The 14199-nt window shown below is 35.0% G+C and overlaps 1 protein-coding gene across 3 annotated transcripts in view; it reads right to left on the bottom strand.

Moving 5' to 3' along the window:
- PPFIA2 (PTPRF interacting protein alpha 2) overlaps positions 1 to 14199 on the bottom strand; it is a 301840-nt gene that overhangs the window by 106304 nt on the left and 181337 nt on the right. For all 3 annotated transcript variants that reach the window (XM_061992698.1, XM_061992867.1, XM_061992783.1), the window contains exon 2: positions 7922 to 8023. In XM_061992698.1, the coding sequence (XP_061848682.1) occupies positions 7922 to 8023 (102 nt within the window). The remainder of the gene's footprint in view (positions 1 to 7921; positions 8024 to 14199) is intronic.

Raw genomic sequence — 14199 nt, 5'->3', positions numbered from 1 at the left:
TATTAAGTCAGGATTGATTAGGAGTTGATGTTCTGTTTGCTTTGAACATGGTTTTGTGTCTGTATTTGCATCTGGTTATTATGCAATAAAAACTGTATTCACAATAATTAGTCAATACATATGCAAAAAATGTTAATGCATGAAGAACGGTAATGATTTCATGCAGCTCAGGAAAGGAGGGTATTTCTACCATTTCTGAATTCTAGTGCTGGCTTGTATTTGTTAAAAGCAAGTGAGCAAGAAATTCATAAGTTTTGTCATGCACTCCCTGTAGGGCCAACAACAGATAAAGGTGGTTTTTTAATTATTTGAAGCAGTCCAAAGTAACAGGCAAATCTGAAGAGACTTCTCCATCATAGAGCCATCAGGAACTCAGTAAGAGGCTGTGGTAAGGTTGCAACTCAAATAAGCTTCCAAATACAGAGTATTCTGCTCATAGCAGTTCTTAAATACATAGTTAATTGCTGTCATGAATAGAACTGAAAATCTGAATTTTAGTCTAAATTCATATATCTTTGTGAATTTTAGGCAACCAAGTTTCCCTGGGAGACAGGAGGAACGTTAAGTCAGTAGTTTATTTCTAGTGCTACAATCTACTCTCTGGACCATCTACTCATCTATTCAAAAAGACTGTGGCTGCAACATTTCCTTCTCTCTACTGATGGACTCTGCCCCCAGACTCTGGTTCTAATCTATAATATAGACTTACATTTCTTCACAGTCATTTCTAATTGCTGGCTGATCCTGTTAGAACTTGTCTGCCTGTCTGCTTTGTCTGCCTTTCTTTATTCAGAAGCTTTTAAACGCATCATAGCTAACTATTGAAGAGTCTAAATCTGATAAAAATGCTACAAATTTTTGGAGATGCTGGGGGAAAAAAAGGAAAATGTTGAATCACAGTTGAAGTTTTAGCACAGACATTCCTTCCATAAGTCTGTAGTTGTCTGAAGCTCACCCACTAAAGCAGTCCAGAAAAACAACTTTAGGCCTATGCAAATTTATAGTATTTTATGCTCAACTGCTCTAAACAATTTATCTCCCATAACAATGTTGTGATATTTGGAGAGTCCTGAGAACCTATATACAAGTCTTAGTTGGAAGGAAAAATGAGAAAATCTGGTTTAGGAGACAAGAAAAATTATGGTGACATAGAAATTCTGACATGAAAAAAAGAATTCCACATAACCTATAACACAGAGATAAATAAGGAACACTGGAAAATAACTAACATACATTCAGAACCTCATTTTGAACTGGCGTACACAGACAATCTTGACAGGGATTTTGAAGTCAGCATGGACAGAAGAAAGGCAAGATTCTTACGAAGAGAAGAAATAATGGATATTAAATAAAGTGATAAAGAGATTTTTTTTTTTTTAAAAAAAAGAAGTTAAACAAGGTTTTCAAGTGTAAGAAGAGAGTAGAGTGCTGGCAGCTCAGAATTTGTAATGGGATGATCATAGAGGAATTTACCATATGAGTTGAACAGTGCAGCATCCTAGCCCTTTGTAGAGCAGCAGATAACATTTAACTTTAGATTAAGTTGCGGCCAGGTTAGAAATGTTCATCAGTATCTCTATATGTTGTTTAGAAGAAGAGGACATGCTCACATAGGTTTCTGGCTCATAAAAATGTCTTTCTTTTGCTTTTTAACAAAACTTAATTCTATTTCTTCACAAATTCTGTGACACTGCTTACAGCAAATCCAGTTGAGCAGAGTCTAATATTAAACAACTTTCCCAGAGAGTGCCATATTACTTTCAGTCATGCTGAAAGGCAAGAATAACATCTGACCATAACTGATTACCTGATGGCAAATCCTTGATCCTTGCTCTGCTGAAATTATGCTGCTATTTTATCCATCTTTTCCCCTGTTATGGTTTAGCAAGGAGTTGCTTTTGCTTGGTAACAGGAGGATGGGGCTGCAGTGTAGACCCAGTAGAGAGTTCTTGGACTCTCTCCTGGCTCTTGGGTTCAGACCCACCTCTGGCCCTCTCTTTTGTCCTGGACCATTTGCGGCAATTAAGCTCTCCCTGCCCTTTGGCTAGACTCAAGTCTGTGGTACTTGAGTTTAATTGTAGTCTTTTGTCCCTTGAAGGGCCTAAACCAGGACATTCCCAAATACAGCTACATTTTAAAAAGGAGGAATAAATCTTCCCTACTTCTCTGGGGAGAGCAAACCTAACTACACTGACAGAACTATGAAGTGTCCCATTGCTACAATGATGAGGGAAGGGACATATAAACATACAAAATTACCATTGAAGATGTGTCCAAGGAATGTTTAACAACTGAAGGAAATCACAATAACTTGTGGGCATGATGTCACATTGAAGACTTTCCCCCTATATAATTCATTAATTACTACTGCAAATATTTGTGAGAACACTACCAAATTTCATGTCAAAATAACATTGTAACAATATTGGTAGTTCATTTAAACTATAAAAGAAATGTTAGAAACAGCTTTAAGTATCTTAGTATGTGCAATTAAACTCTGACGTTAATGAAGATCACGGGCTGCTGAGCATTTTCTGCTCCCTCACACTGTGTCAAGTTGCTACAGTTGTCAAACACTTAGAGGGACAGGCAGCTTGCAAGTAAGATGAAGATCAACAGCAGCAGGCAGGACAGAATCACCCACGCATCATTGCTATGCTTTTCCTACTGGAAAACATAAGCTTGAAGAATTATGAAAAAGATCTGACAAGTAAATGTTACTCTTATGCTGGGCAAATTTTAGGATGCTCTAGATGCCATGCTGATAAATGTATCTTAGCTAAATGGGATGAAGATTTCTGGAACTCTGGACTCTTTACAAGCCTAAAGAATGTTTAGAAATAATCATGTAAAGACTTAAAAACATTCTAGTGCACATTTTGTGAGTGAATGAATCATCTTTACAATGTTTATTGGAAGAAAATCAACAAGAACAGAGAAAACTGTTAGAATACACCCAAGCACTTAGAGAAGAGATTGATTTCTGTGAAATGGAAATGCATCATTAAATGTAACAACATAAATCACATTGGTGTAGGTTATCACCAACCAATATGATACGATACCATCGTTACTACATGGACTCTGATTTACATTTGGAAAACGAAAAAAGTTAAAGCATACTTCTTTTTTTTAATAATGACTAAGTTGAAACTAATGTGATTCACTGGAGTTTGTAATACTACAGGACCTGGATTTTAATCAAAATAAAATATTTTTTCTTAACTTTCTTTATTTTCAGAAACGTGTTTGGAAACATAAAAAGTTCACAGCAGGATAATAGGTGGAGAAATTAAAGAATCAGGAGAGAGTAATTGAGAGAAAAGGAGAGGCATAAATAATGGAATTCAGGGGAAAAAACCTGAAAAGGTAGGGGATTTACTAAAATGGGATAGTTTTAGATTAAGGGATTCCTTAGAGGAATGGGGCAATCCACTAAGAAGACAATTCTCCTTCAAGGTCCAGCTTAAAATTTCTCAAGAGCAAAGGCAAAATTGAATTTCTTTTCAGTCTATATTTAGAATGCACATTGTTCAGTGAATCTCCATCTCTGGTGCAAGCAAAGAAACAAGTAAAATAAGAAGACATGGAGTTTCAGATTATCTCTAAAACCTGTCATAGAATCTGTCATTTTCATCAGCACTGTTCCGCAGCGGTGGAAAACAATTTGTACTCATGGTCAGCTGGAGTGACCTCAAATAGCTACACTGGTAAATTATCAGTGAAAACTTTTATTTGAAAAAAACAAAGTTACAACTTCACTACAGCATATGTCACATGTCTGTCTTTTTGATCTATGGGAATTATGACACTGAAGGGTCTAATTCAAGATGTTTCATAAACCTTTTGTTAAGTAACTGAAAAATAAAATGAAATCTAGAGTCAACCTTATTCACCTTAATAAATGCTTCATAGAATCACAGAATGGTAGGGGTTGCAAAAGATCTTTAGAGATCATCTAGTCCAACCGCCCTGCAGAAGCAAGTCCACTTTGGTCAGATTGCATAGGAACTTGTCACCTCCTAGGATACTAAGTTAACAAAAGACAATCACAGAATCACAGAATGGTAGGGCTTGGAAGGGACCTCTAAACATCATCTAGTCCAACCCAAATCATCTAGTCCAACCCAGATATAGTCTAACCAGACAATGACATTGTCCTTTCATTTACGAACATAGGTTTAATTTTTCTAGTTTATAAAACTCCTTGAACTAAAATATTCCAGACAAATTAGAGTAACATTTTATGCTACATAGAAAAAGCATATGTGTCTGTGTTTTCCTTGTAGAAAAGGAACCAAAATCAGATTAATATGTATGAGGTTTGTAATATTTTTTTGTTTCAGATGTCAAAGCAAACCCCTAATATCCTCATAAACACATTCAGATTTAATAAATTAATCCTACTTTCAATTTTAATTTAAACTTAGCATATCTAAATTAGGCTTATTTTGTAATTTTCATTAAATCATTGACTTGTGTTCCAGCTTCAGGAAATATATCTAGCAATAGGACAAGGGGTAATGCGATGAAACTGGAACACAAAAAGTTCCATTTAAACATAAGAAAAAACTACTTCCCTGTGAGAGTGAGGGAACACGGGAACAGGCTGCCCAGGGAGGATGTGGAGTGTCTTTTCCTTGGAGGTCTTCAAGATCCAGGTTGGACTAGATGATCTCTAAAGGTTCCTTCCAACCCCTACCATTCTATGATTCTATGAAAATATGTTGTTTTTCCACATGCTATAGGTGATCTTTCTAACTAGACCATATACAGAGAAATGACTGTAACAGTTTCTATTATGATGTGTTGTACATTTTTGAAGTCTCATGCAATGTTTTTCCAGAGACAACCTGTTTGTTTTCCTGTCAGCGGCACCATACCAATCTATACATATACATATGCTCATGCACTTTCTATTTGCCTTCCATATCAACAGATCAAGTTACCAGCTAAGTTCTTGACATGAAAATATTTCTGCTATAATAAATAATAAAAAGTTAATTATCAGGGGCAGTAAAAATACATATTCAGCAACAAAAAGTCAGTAGGAAGCTTTCTTAAGTATGCTACTAGAAGGATTGAGAAGGAACTTGATTAAATATTAGGGTAAAGTTTAAATCCTGATATTTCATCTGAGACCTCAAGTTCATAGGTCCTGAAAAATGTGATTCTACCCTGGTCTCTCTCTAATACTTGTTACTCTCAGGGTCTGCCACTGTAGCTTGTGGCAAATTGCGATGTATGTTGTTCTTTGGTGGTTTTTGTTTGTTTATTTTTATGGAGATTTAAAAAAACTATATGAGACTGTTGCAAGAAATAAACACATGGGTGTAGGTCTAGAATAAAGAAAAAACTGACAGGTATAAATGAAAATGTAAAAGGGAACTAGAAGGCTAGTGTGTACTCAGAAACTAACAGAGTTGTCATTTTTGTCTTTATGCAGCTGCTCCATGGAGATAAACGGTTGGATTAAAAAATTCAGAAATATCAATCTGAGAATTTGAAAATGAGTTTCTTTATTTAAAAGTAGCAGGAAGTGATAGCAGGAACAAAAGTTCTTGTAGCATGTAGTTTCATTATGGGTGATTAAACATGAGCATGTCTGGGAGGGCAGGTAAGCCTTCCTGCCATACCACCTCTAGAGATGGGATAAGAGTGAACACTAGTGAGATGGAAGAAAGAAGCGTTAGGTGGACTAACTTTATATATTATAAATGATATTTCATTAGAATCTTTGCTTAATTAACAGAAAATTTTTGCAGCAACTTTTTCTTACAAGTTCTTAATGCAGTTTTGCATAAATCTGTTTGCAAAAGTCCTTTTTTATTGGCAATGCCTCTTTAATGAATCATGCCAGAAACTTGCATGTCATTTAGGCTATATTCTGAAGACAATAGCTTTGTATATCAAATGTTGGTTTTTCCTCACAAAAGAAGTGTGCAGGAGCCTACAGAAGACAGCATGACTATTGCAGGAAACTGGCAACTGATTTAGTATATGGCAGCTTAGAAACTGACAAGAATAGATAGCTATGTGACATGATGGGGTAATAACTTATTAATAAAAATACTAGAGGTCAGGGTAAGTCACATCTCTGGTATTTTTTTCTCTCTCCTTCCCTGTTAATACTAAATCTTCCACTCTTGTTTACTGTAACATCTCCTGCATTTTCCATATTTTCTCATAGACTAAATCTTTTCTTCTCCCATGTCTAGCTTCATTCTCATTCTGAAAACATACTGGTAAAATGTTACTAATTTTAACTACAAGGACTTCTTGTAAGGATTATCACACTCTATAACTTTTATTCATTGGTATTAGTTCTCCTGGAAAATATAATTTTTTCTTTTACATAACATGTGAAACCTAAGATTGGATAATCTTTAAGCTTCTTGGTTTGCAGAGAAAGTGTCTGTGACAGAGCTCAGTCTGACTTAGGTGATGACTTGCAGTTGACTCATCTTTCTCTGAGTTGTTTGATAAGTGACTATCTTTGGCTAATCTTAGGATTTGTGCTAGTCTGAACTGCTTACATCAAACCCACAACAAGCATTGGTACACTGCAGTTTTCATATACTAAAGATGGTGTTCAATGGGCTTTGTAGTGAAACGGATAAAGCATTGTGCTAGGCAGTTTTGTGTGCATACCTATGAAGAACTCAGAACAACTCAGAAGATGACTTTGCAAATTTACTTTACGTGGTATTTTCTTCTGTTAAGGCAGGCAAACGGACATATGCTTTGTGCAGGAATGGGTATATGTAGGTTATAATTGAGTATATTTAAACTACATCTCTAAATTAAAAAGTTTGAACTGGAAATTATAAAGTATTCTTGATTGTCTGAAAATTATTTTCTTATTTTTACCTTAAATAGTGAATAAGTTATACATGTAGCACTTGCTAATTTAAGCAGATTTAGAGAGTCTTTCTATGGAAAGCTATGGCTGGAAAGAAGAAAGGAGGAAGAAAGACTCTCTCTCAGTTCTTTTGTCATGTACATTGATAGATTTCCTTCAGAATGCAAAGTAGCTGACCAAGAAGAGTAGTTTTCTTTCCAAAGCAGCCAAGTGAAAGGAGAAAACAGGAAGAGCTACTCACATCTCAGAAGAATGAAATACTGGTATGAGAAAATATCCCTGGTGTTTGGCCTCTTTGAGATCTATTCCATATTTTCATTACCAGCCTAATTCCTGTTAGATCTGGAATTGCTACATCACTTTTCTTGCCTTTCCACATCCCATAAAGCCTCCCTCTGCTCCTCTCTTCCATTTCTTGATCAAGCCCGCCTTTAGCCATGCACTTGCATATGCAAAGTATTTTATTCTGAAAACCATTCTGTACAATATTTGAGAATTTTCAGAAGGTGCTCTCATATATTCTTTCTCCTAGGAATAATATCCTCTGATTGAAGCACAACATGATAAATTTAAGAGTCAAATCTTGTCCTCACTCAGCTGTATGGCAAATTATATCTATTTCAAGGGTCACGTGCTGCATCAAAACTAAACACAGACTGTGACATGTGTGTCAGCCTTCATCTCATCCTAACTCAGATCAAATCCAAGGTACAAGGGAAAGCAGAGTCTGTTGTAGTCTCACCTTTGGCCTTGATAAGAGATGAAGATATGTGCAGACTACCTAGGGCTTGGAAGGCTGCTTGAGTCCTGGAATGTAGTTATACATATAAAATCTGCTATTTTTGTAATATCTCTGGCTAACACATCCACTCATTTCCTCTAGGACTGTGGCATGGTAGATATATTCTGTTACTTCAAATGTTACAAGTTTCATTTACTTATTAAAATGCTGGAATTTTGTCTTCTTATTTATTCAAATAAAGACATAAATTTATATGTCAGTATATTCCTTCTGATTTACACATATATGACATCCAGAAAAGGTCTGTGTATACTTACTCTTGTGTTATTCCTTTCAGCTTTCAATTCTGAAATCTCCTCTTCTTTTTCAAGCAGCTGTTCCCTGCATGCATTTAATTCTTTTGTCAGTGCAGCAAATTCCTGCAGAATAAAATTATACACAGTTACTCAAGATGTGAGAGCTAGAATAATCAAATCCATATGTGTTCTAGAGTTTGAGGAGTTACATATTTAGAAATCATCAACACAAACTAAAATAGCATATAAAAGCATCAGCACCTACCAAAACCATTTACAATGTAGGCATATTTAATAAAAAGCTCCCATGGAAAACACTAATTTAAGTTTAGAAACATAAGAAGATTCAAGGTGATGGAAACATCTCCCATACATCAGCCATCAAAATCACAACAGAAGAACTGCAGAATCGGTCTATTTCAGAGCAACAGAGACATCACATTTCACATATAACAAGATTCACCTCAACATAACCGCTTAGTAAGTGCTCTTGCCTCTCTGTAAGGCACTGTTGCACAATGGCATAGGAGAAAAAAGATATTCACTGATCAAAATCTACCTAATATCATATTAGTATAAGTGATATATTCATTGTAAAATAAAGACTCTCGTTATTTTTACTTGCGATTTGAATTTAACCACCAAAATATATTTGGTCATAATAGTGAAAGGTTGTGATGAGTCAGAGTAATATTTGTGTTTATTACTTTGGAGCAAGTTTCCATTACATTATGAAATAACAACACTAAGTTACTCTTGATGTTAAGTTTTATACATGCAGCTAAGAGGTTTTCTGAAAAACACGATTTTCAGTTGTCAAAATTTCTATCAAAATGTATTGATTTTAGCATTGCTATTACTCTTCAACAATATATATCAACTTTTGTCTATACAGAAGTCAGTTACAAATTTGTCATTTATTTCAATAATGAAAACGTTTCACTCTGTGTTTATTTTTGACAGGCACAACATACACTAAACTGTTACTTTTATTCTTTACAGAAAAAAGATGCTATATGTCTCACAAAAACTGTGAGGAAAAGGATGACAAGCCTTTAAAATTCCTGATCATTTCTAAGAAAAACAAGATGTCTTGATGACCAGCATCACTCCTTAACAGAGAGATATGCATTTTTTATATTAAGTTAATTTGAATTTGACCAAAATAGTCAGTGCTTAAGAGAACCCACAAGCAGACAGATAAACTGAGTCATTCCTAGTTTCTACCGTCCCCTCAAAAAACAAGCAGTTTAAGAAAAAACATATCCATGTATTTTATCTGAGATGTAGGATGAAGCTGAGAGTAAACCTATTTATTTAAGACAAAAGCTAGCAATGATCTAGGCATTGGTTTGCTGCTTCCTCTTGAATTAGGGTTGTAGAAAGCAACTTTTATCTCAACTGAAGTGCTGCTCAACAGAAGTTTAGTAGATATTCATAGATTCATTCTATTTTAATCAAGTTTCTAAATATTTTATGGTATATGGTATTATTATGGACATATTTTAAATGTCCAAGTAGATTTTGAGTTATATTCTGACAATGTGTAACTAAGTTTGGGGTTTTTTCAATTTTCAGCAGCTGGAACTGGATTCACAGTAAACCTCCATGCAAATTGCATGGTAATAAGGGAAGTGTTGTTCTGATATTCTCAGTGGATTTTGGTTTACAGATCAGTTATTGATCACATGAACCATTCAGTGATGTTTTCTGTCCTACTTCCTAACCAGGATTTTAAATTTACACCCTAATGATGAAGAACTTGTAAAGCTATGTAAAGCACACTTTGATGTTAAAGCCCTTAACTTAGCTTTGAAAATGAGATTTAAATTTTAAAACACCTCTCTCACTTTTGAAAAATACCATTAAATCTTCTGACTGTAGGTCTTACTCTTGGATTCAGAAACTGACAATCCAGTTGTGTTTTTCTGCCCAGAATTTTGTTTAGAAACCTCCTGTCCTTAAGGTTAGAACCGATGTTGCATATCAAATGAAAATATCATGTTTAATAGAAAGCCAACAATCTCAAGTCAGATTTAATCTGAATTTTGAAGCACAACACATACTTTTTCTCCTTCATACTCCTCTAAGAAACTTTACAATGCTACAGGGTGGGACTCTTATCAGTGCTTCACATACAGTCTCTACTCATGCATAAGCATCTGTAATTCAGAATTTCACAGAAGAAACTTTCTGTGTGATCTATTTAATGTATCATTGTTATTTATATTTTCTAAATTATTTATATTGTTTCAAATGGAATAAAAGACATTTCGGCAGATGCTTGGGCATCAGGATGGGTAACAGATCGTGAAAAGCATAACAAGTATCATCTGGTGACTTAAAGTTCTAGTTCCTAATCACAGTAAGGCAAAACAGTCTGATAACATGCTTTTGTTTTCATCAGAAGCAGGAAATGATATGAGTTTGTTTGTACATTCCTTGCTGTGTCAAGGCAAGTCTACTACCAGCAGTATACCCTGTAATGCTTTGGTCAATATAATCTCAAATAATTAAGGAACAGAGTTCCAACTAGCCTGCTACACAGCACAGATATGACTCCTAGGGAATTTTTTTGGGGTCATCAGCTTAAGTTTTCCCTTGCTTGAAAACAAATTATTGCTCAAAATTCAGCTCCCAGAGAGTCCCATACTGAACATAATGTCCTCTGAGCCTCGGAATATCTTCAGCATATATTCTTAGTAACTATAGGTGTCCATCTTATCTGGGCTACCTGTGCCCAGTATTTTAGACTTTTTTGAGTTACTGACACAGTCCCTTCAAGCTGTTTAATTATTCACTTGCCTCTGCCCTCTGAAATTCCTCTGGCCTCTTAACATTTACAATAAGCAGTCACCTCTCCATGCCTCGGGACCTAAAGTTGACAACTTTCTGTTGTCATCTAAGTATTAGAGACTACTCAGTCATCAAGACTTTTGACTTCTCTGAATTGAATGATGACAGAAAGAGGGGTTTTTTTTCTTGGTATTTACATCATAAGCCTTTTACACAGAAACTCTCAAAGTAAAATTGAGTTTGCTGTAGAGCTTTACAAATGTTTATTTCTGTCACATCTGCTTTGATGAATTAATAACTAAGATAGAATGTCATAACAACTTGTTTTTCAACTCTTGCTTTCCAAAACTGTAAGTAAAACTCATTTCAAATATATCCTTTTCATCCAAGGTATCCCTAACATATGACAATGCAGTGCTCCAGGCCATGTGTTTCTCCCACAGGTTTGTAGCAAAGCAAAGCACAGTTTTGTTTTATCCAGTTATGTAATAAATAACACGTGGTGATAATAACCTCTGCTCGTGCAACTCCCTCCTAAATATACAGGGATCAAGGGAATACTGTCACCTGGAATTATTGTTTGCAGTAGAAATCTTGTATGCTCAGTCATACTTTTGGAACCCTGAAGGTAGTAACTGTTAGATAACTAACGTGATTTGACAGGCACAACTGAACTCTTAAAGGTTATGTAGAAGTTGTATAGCTATAAAGCTAATTAAGAACTGGAGTGAATTAAAATGGTATGAAAATCATTAAGTTGACTGCATTGTTTTTATGATATGCTCTGACATGAGGACACTAACAAGTTTTTTTTTTCATGATGAGCAACTCAAGAAAGTTTTCATTTTGCCATCTGAATAAACACAGTCCATCTTATCTGCTATTTCTCTTTGTGTCTTAATACTTGGGCTATAACAGTCTGATTAAAAAACAGCTGACTCAGAATGATAGCTTTCAATTTATTCCATATTCATCTCTGAAGAGAAGGAAGAAGCCTTGAAAACAAATTCAACAGAAATTTGTATCCACACAAAGCACTGCTAGGCATTACAAACAAAAACAAAAAAGTCAAGGACTTCCCCCTAGTAAAGCAGCTGAGATACAGTCAGAACAGAGACTGGAGAGTGCCCTGGAGAGTGATAGGCCATCGGGATAGGCAGGCTGACAGTGCTGCCAGATGTGTTGGCAGCAGGACCTTGCAGGGGAGGCATACCACAGCTCTCTTACCATTAAATCCCAGCCTCTAGGGTCTGGCTTAACAAATGCTGCTTTCTTTGCTTATCGTTCCCAGGAAAAGCCTGCAAGGTTGTGTGGTTTTATTTATGATCTAATATGCAGAAAACATATATAAATAGTCTCCAAGGTGAGGATGTGAGAGATATTATAAGACCTTATAGCTACAACACTCAACTGTTGGACATGTGTATACAGTCCAGTACAGAATGAGTTGAAATGAAAATGCAAACAGTCTCTTATCATCCCCACAAAAAACCCAAAAAAAAGTACTGAAAGAAAGGAGAAATTTTGGAAGACAAAAAAACCCCAACAAAACCCAAACCATAAAATTCAGTTTCAGAGACACTGGAGAAGTTTGGCTGATAATCTCCTCTAGATCTCCTCTACTCATCCTTGAACCACTGTTCATTTCAGGAGTGAATGAATGAGCTAGTCTCTGCATGGAGAAAGAATGGTAAGACTTCATCATTTTTGTTTTACATTCAAAACAAGTTTTGACAACAGATTTCCTTTCTTACTGTTAAATGAAACTCATTTAACATAGAAACTTATTATCTATTACAATACCCTCAGAGTTTTAATCTTTCATTTATTATGTTTTCATCCAATCCAATTCTATAGAAAAATTGTACTTTCTTTTCTTATTATTCGCTGTTGGAAAAAATTGTTGGAAATTCTCCACACTTTTAAAGTGACCAAGGTTTTCTTCCAGCAATTTTACCATTTTACCATTACCAGCACAAAGATATCAACTTTGTTGACTCTTAGCAAAACAAAACTCTTCAAAACTCTGAATGTAACTCAGAGTATCTTCTTACTACGGAACAGCCATATCACCAGTCCTTGATTCTAGATTAGATTGAATACAAGAATTAAAAATGTGGGTTTGATGTCAGTTTTCTGAAACGTTTTTTGTTACTCTTCTGCTCAAAATGAGAGTTCCTTTGCACATATTTTAGGTTGTAAAACATGTACCCTAAGATGTTTTATTATGACAGGAGCCAGGTATAAAACACTAAATCTGTTTGAGTCTCAGAACCAAAATTTTTGTCTTGTAAAACAAAGTATGACATAAAAATGTCATACTTTCAAGACTGTAGAGTAGTCTCTGAATTAGTCTCTTGAAAATATTATCAGATCAGTTTGCACTATGATGCTATTAGCATGGAGATTTTTCCATAATTTCCAATAGATAAATGTAAGTAAACTTGATTCATTCTCTCATTCCACTTTTTTTTGTGCAATGGGCTATTTTTGTTTGTTTGGTTGGTTTGGTTTTACCATTAGTTGCAAATAATGTAGTAATTAATATTATATGGGTGGGGCACATCGTACTGAACTACTGAATCTCTAATTTGAACCATTACTTTGACTCATACCATGCTTTTACAGACAGAGAATAAGGCAGACCTTACATAGCCACTAAACATGCTTCAAACTAGCAAGGAATTACCAATGATTACTGGTAATTTACTGGTCTGTATGACATCTAACTTCCGGAAAATGTGGCTAAGTGTCACAATGTAAGAGTTCATTAATCCACACAGAGGATGAGATTTCTGTTACATAACAGAGAGGACTAACTCAGTAACACAATGGACTTTTGAAATATTTGGACACTTACCCACACATAAGCACACAGCCAATGCTCCTTGGAAAAAAGGAGGAAAGTTTTTAGAGGCTGAAACTCCATGTGAACATCTAAAAGAATTAATATTCCCAACACATACACTAAAGAGAAAACTGGATAAACGGAGAACTGCTATATAGATTTTCATCAAGAAGGAATTCCTTTAAATACTCAATTGACTCTACATCAGATACTGAACAAAGTCTTGCCAATATCTACTTATTTAGCCATCCCTTTCTGGGTAGAAGGAATAATCTCAAAGTATAGTAGTGTCTTGGTGGATGGCCTGCTATTGTGAATGAAGTATTTACCATTTCGACTCTGGTTCCAAATTAAAACAGAAGTAATTTTTTTTTTTTCTGAGCAAAAAAAAGTCCCCAAATTTTCTTTCCCTATCTTTTTAAAAAAAAACAAACCCAAAAACTTGTTTCTAGAAAAGATCCCAAAAGAATAGGGAACTAAGGATTATACTAGAGAAAATTTATATATCTAATTAAGATCCTTGAACATATTGAATCAATGTTGATGCACATATCTTGGTTCAGCTTTGTAGCATACGTAACCTGACTTTTATATAAATGTCATCTAAATCGAACACCTGTATCATATTATTTCCATGATTTTTTAGATCAAGAGT

Source organism: Colius striatus, chromosome 1, assembly GCF_028858725.1.
Source record: "Colius striatus isolate bColStr4 chromosome 1, bColStr4.1.hap1, whole genome shotgun sequence".
Classification (NCBI taxonomy): domain Eukaryota; kingdom Metazoa; phylum Chordata; class Aves; order Coliiformes; family Coliidae; genus Colius; species Colius striatus.
The sequence above is the reverse complement of the archived record's forward strand: the minus strand, read 5'-3'. Positions and strand labels throughout refer to the sequence as shown.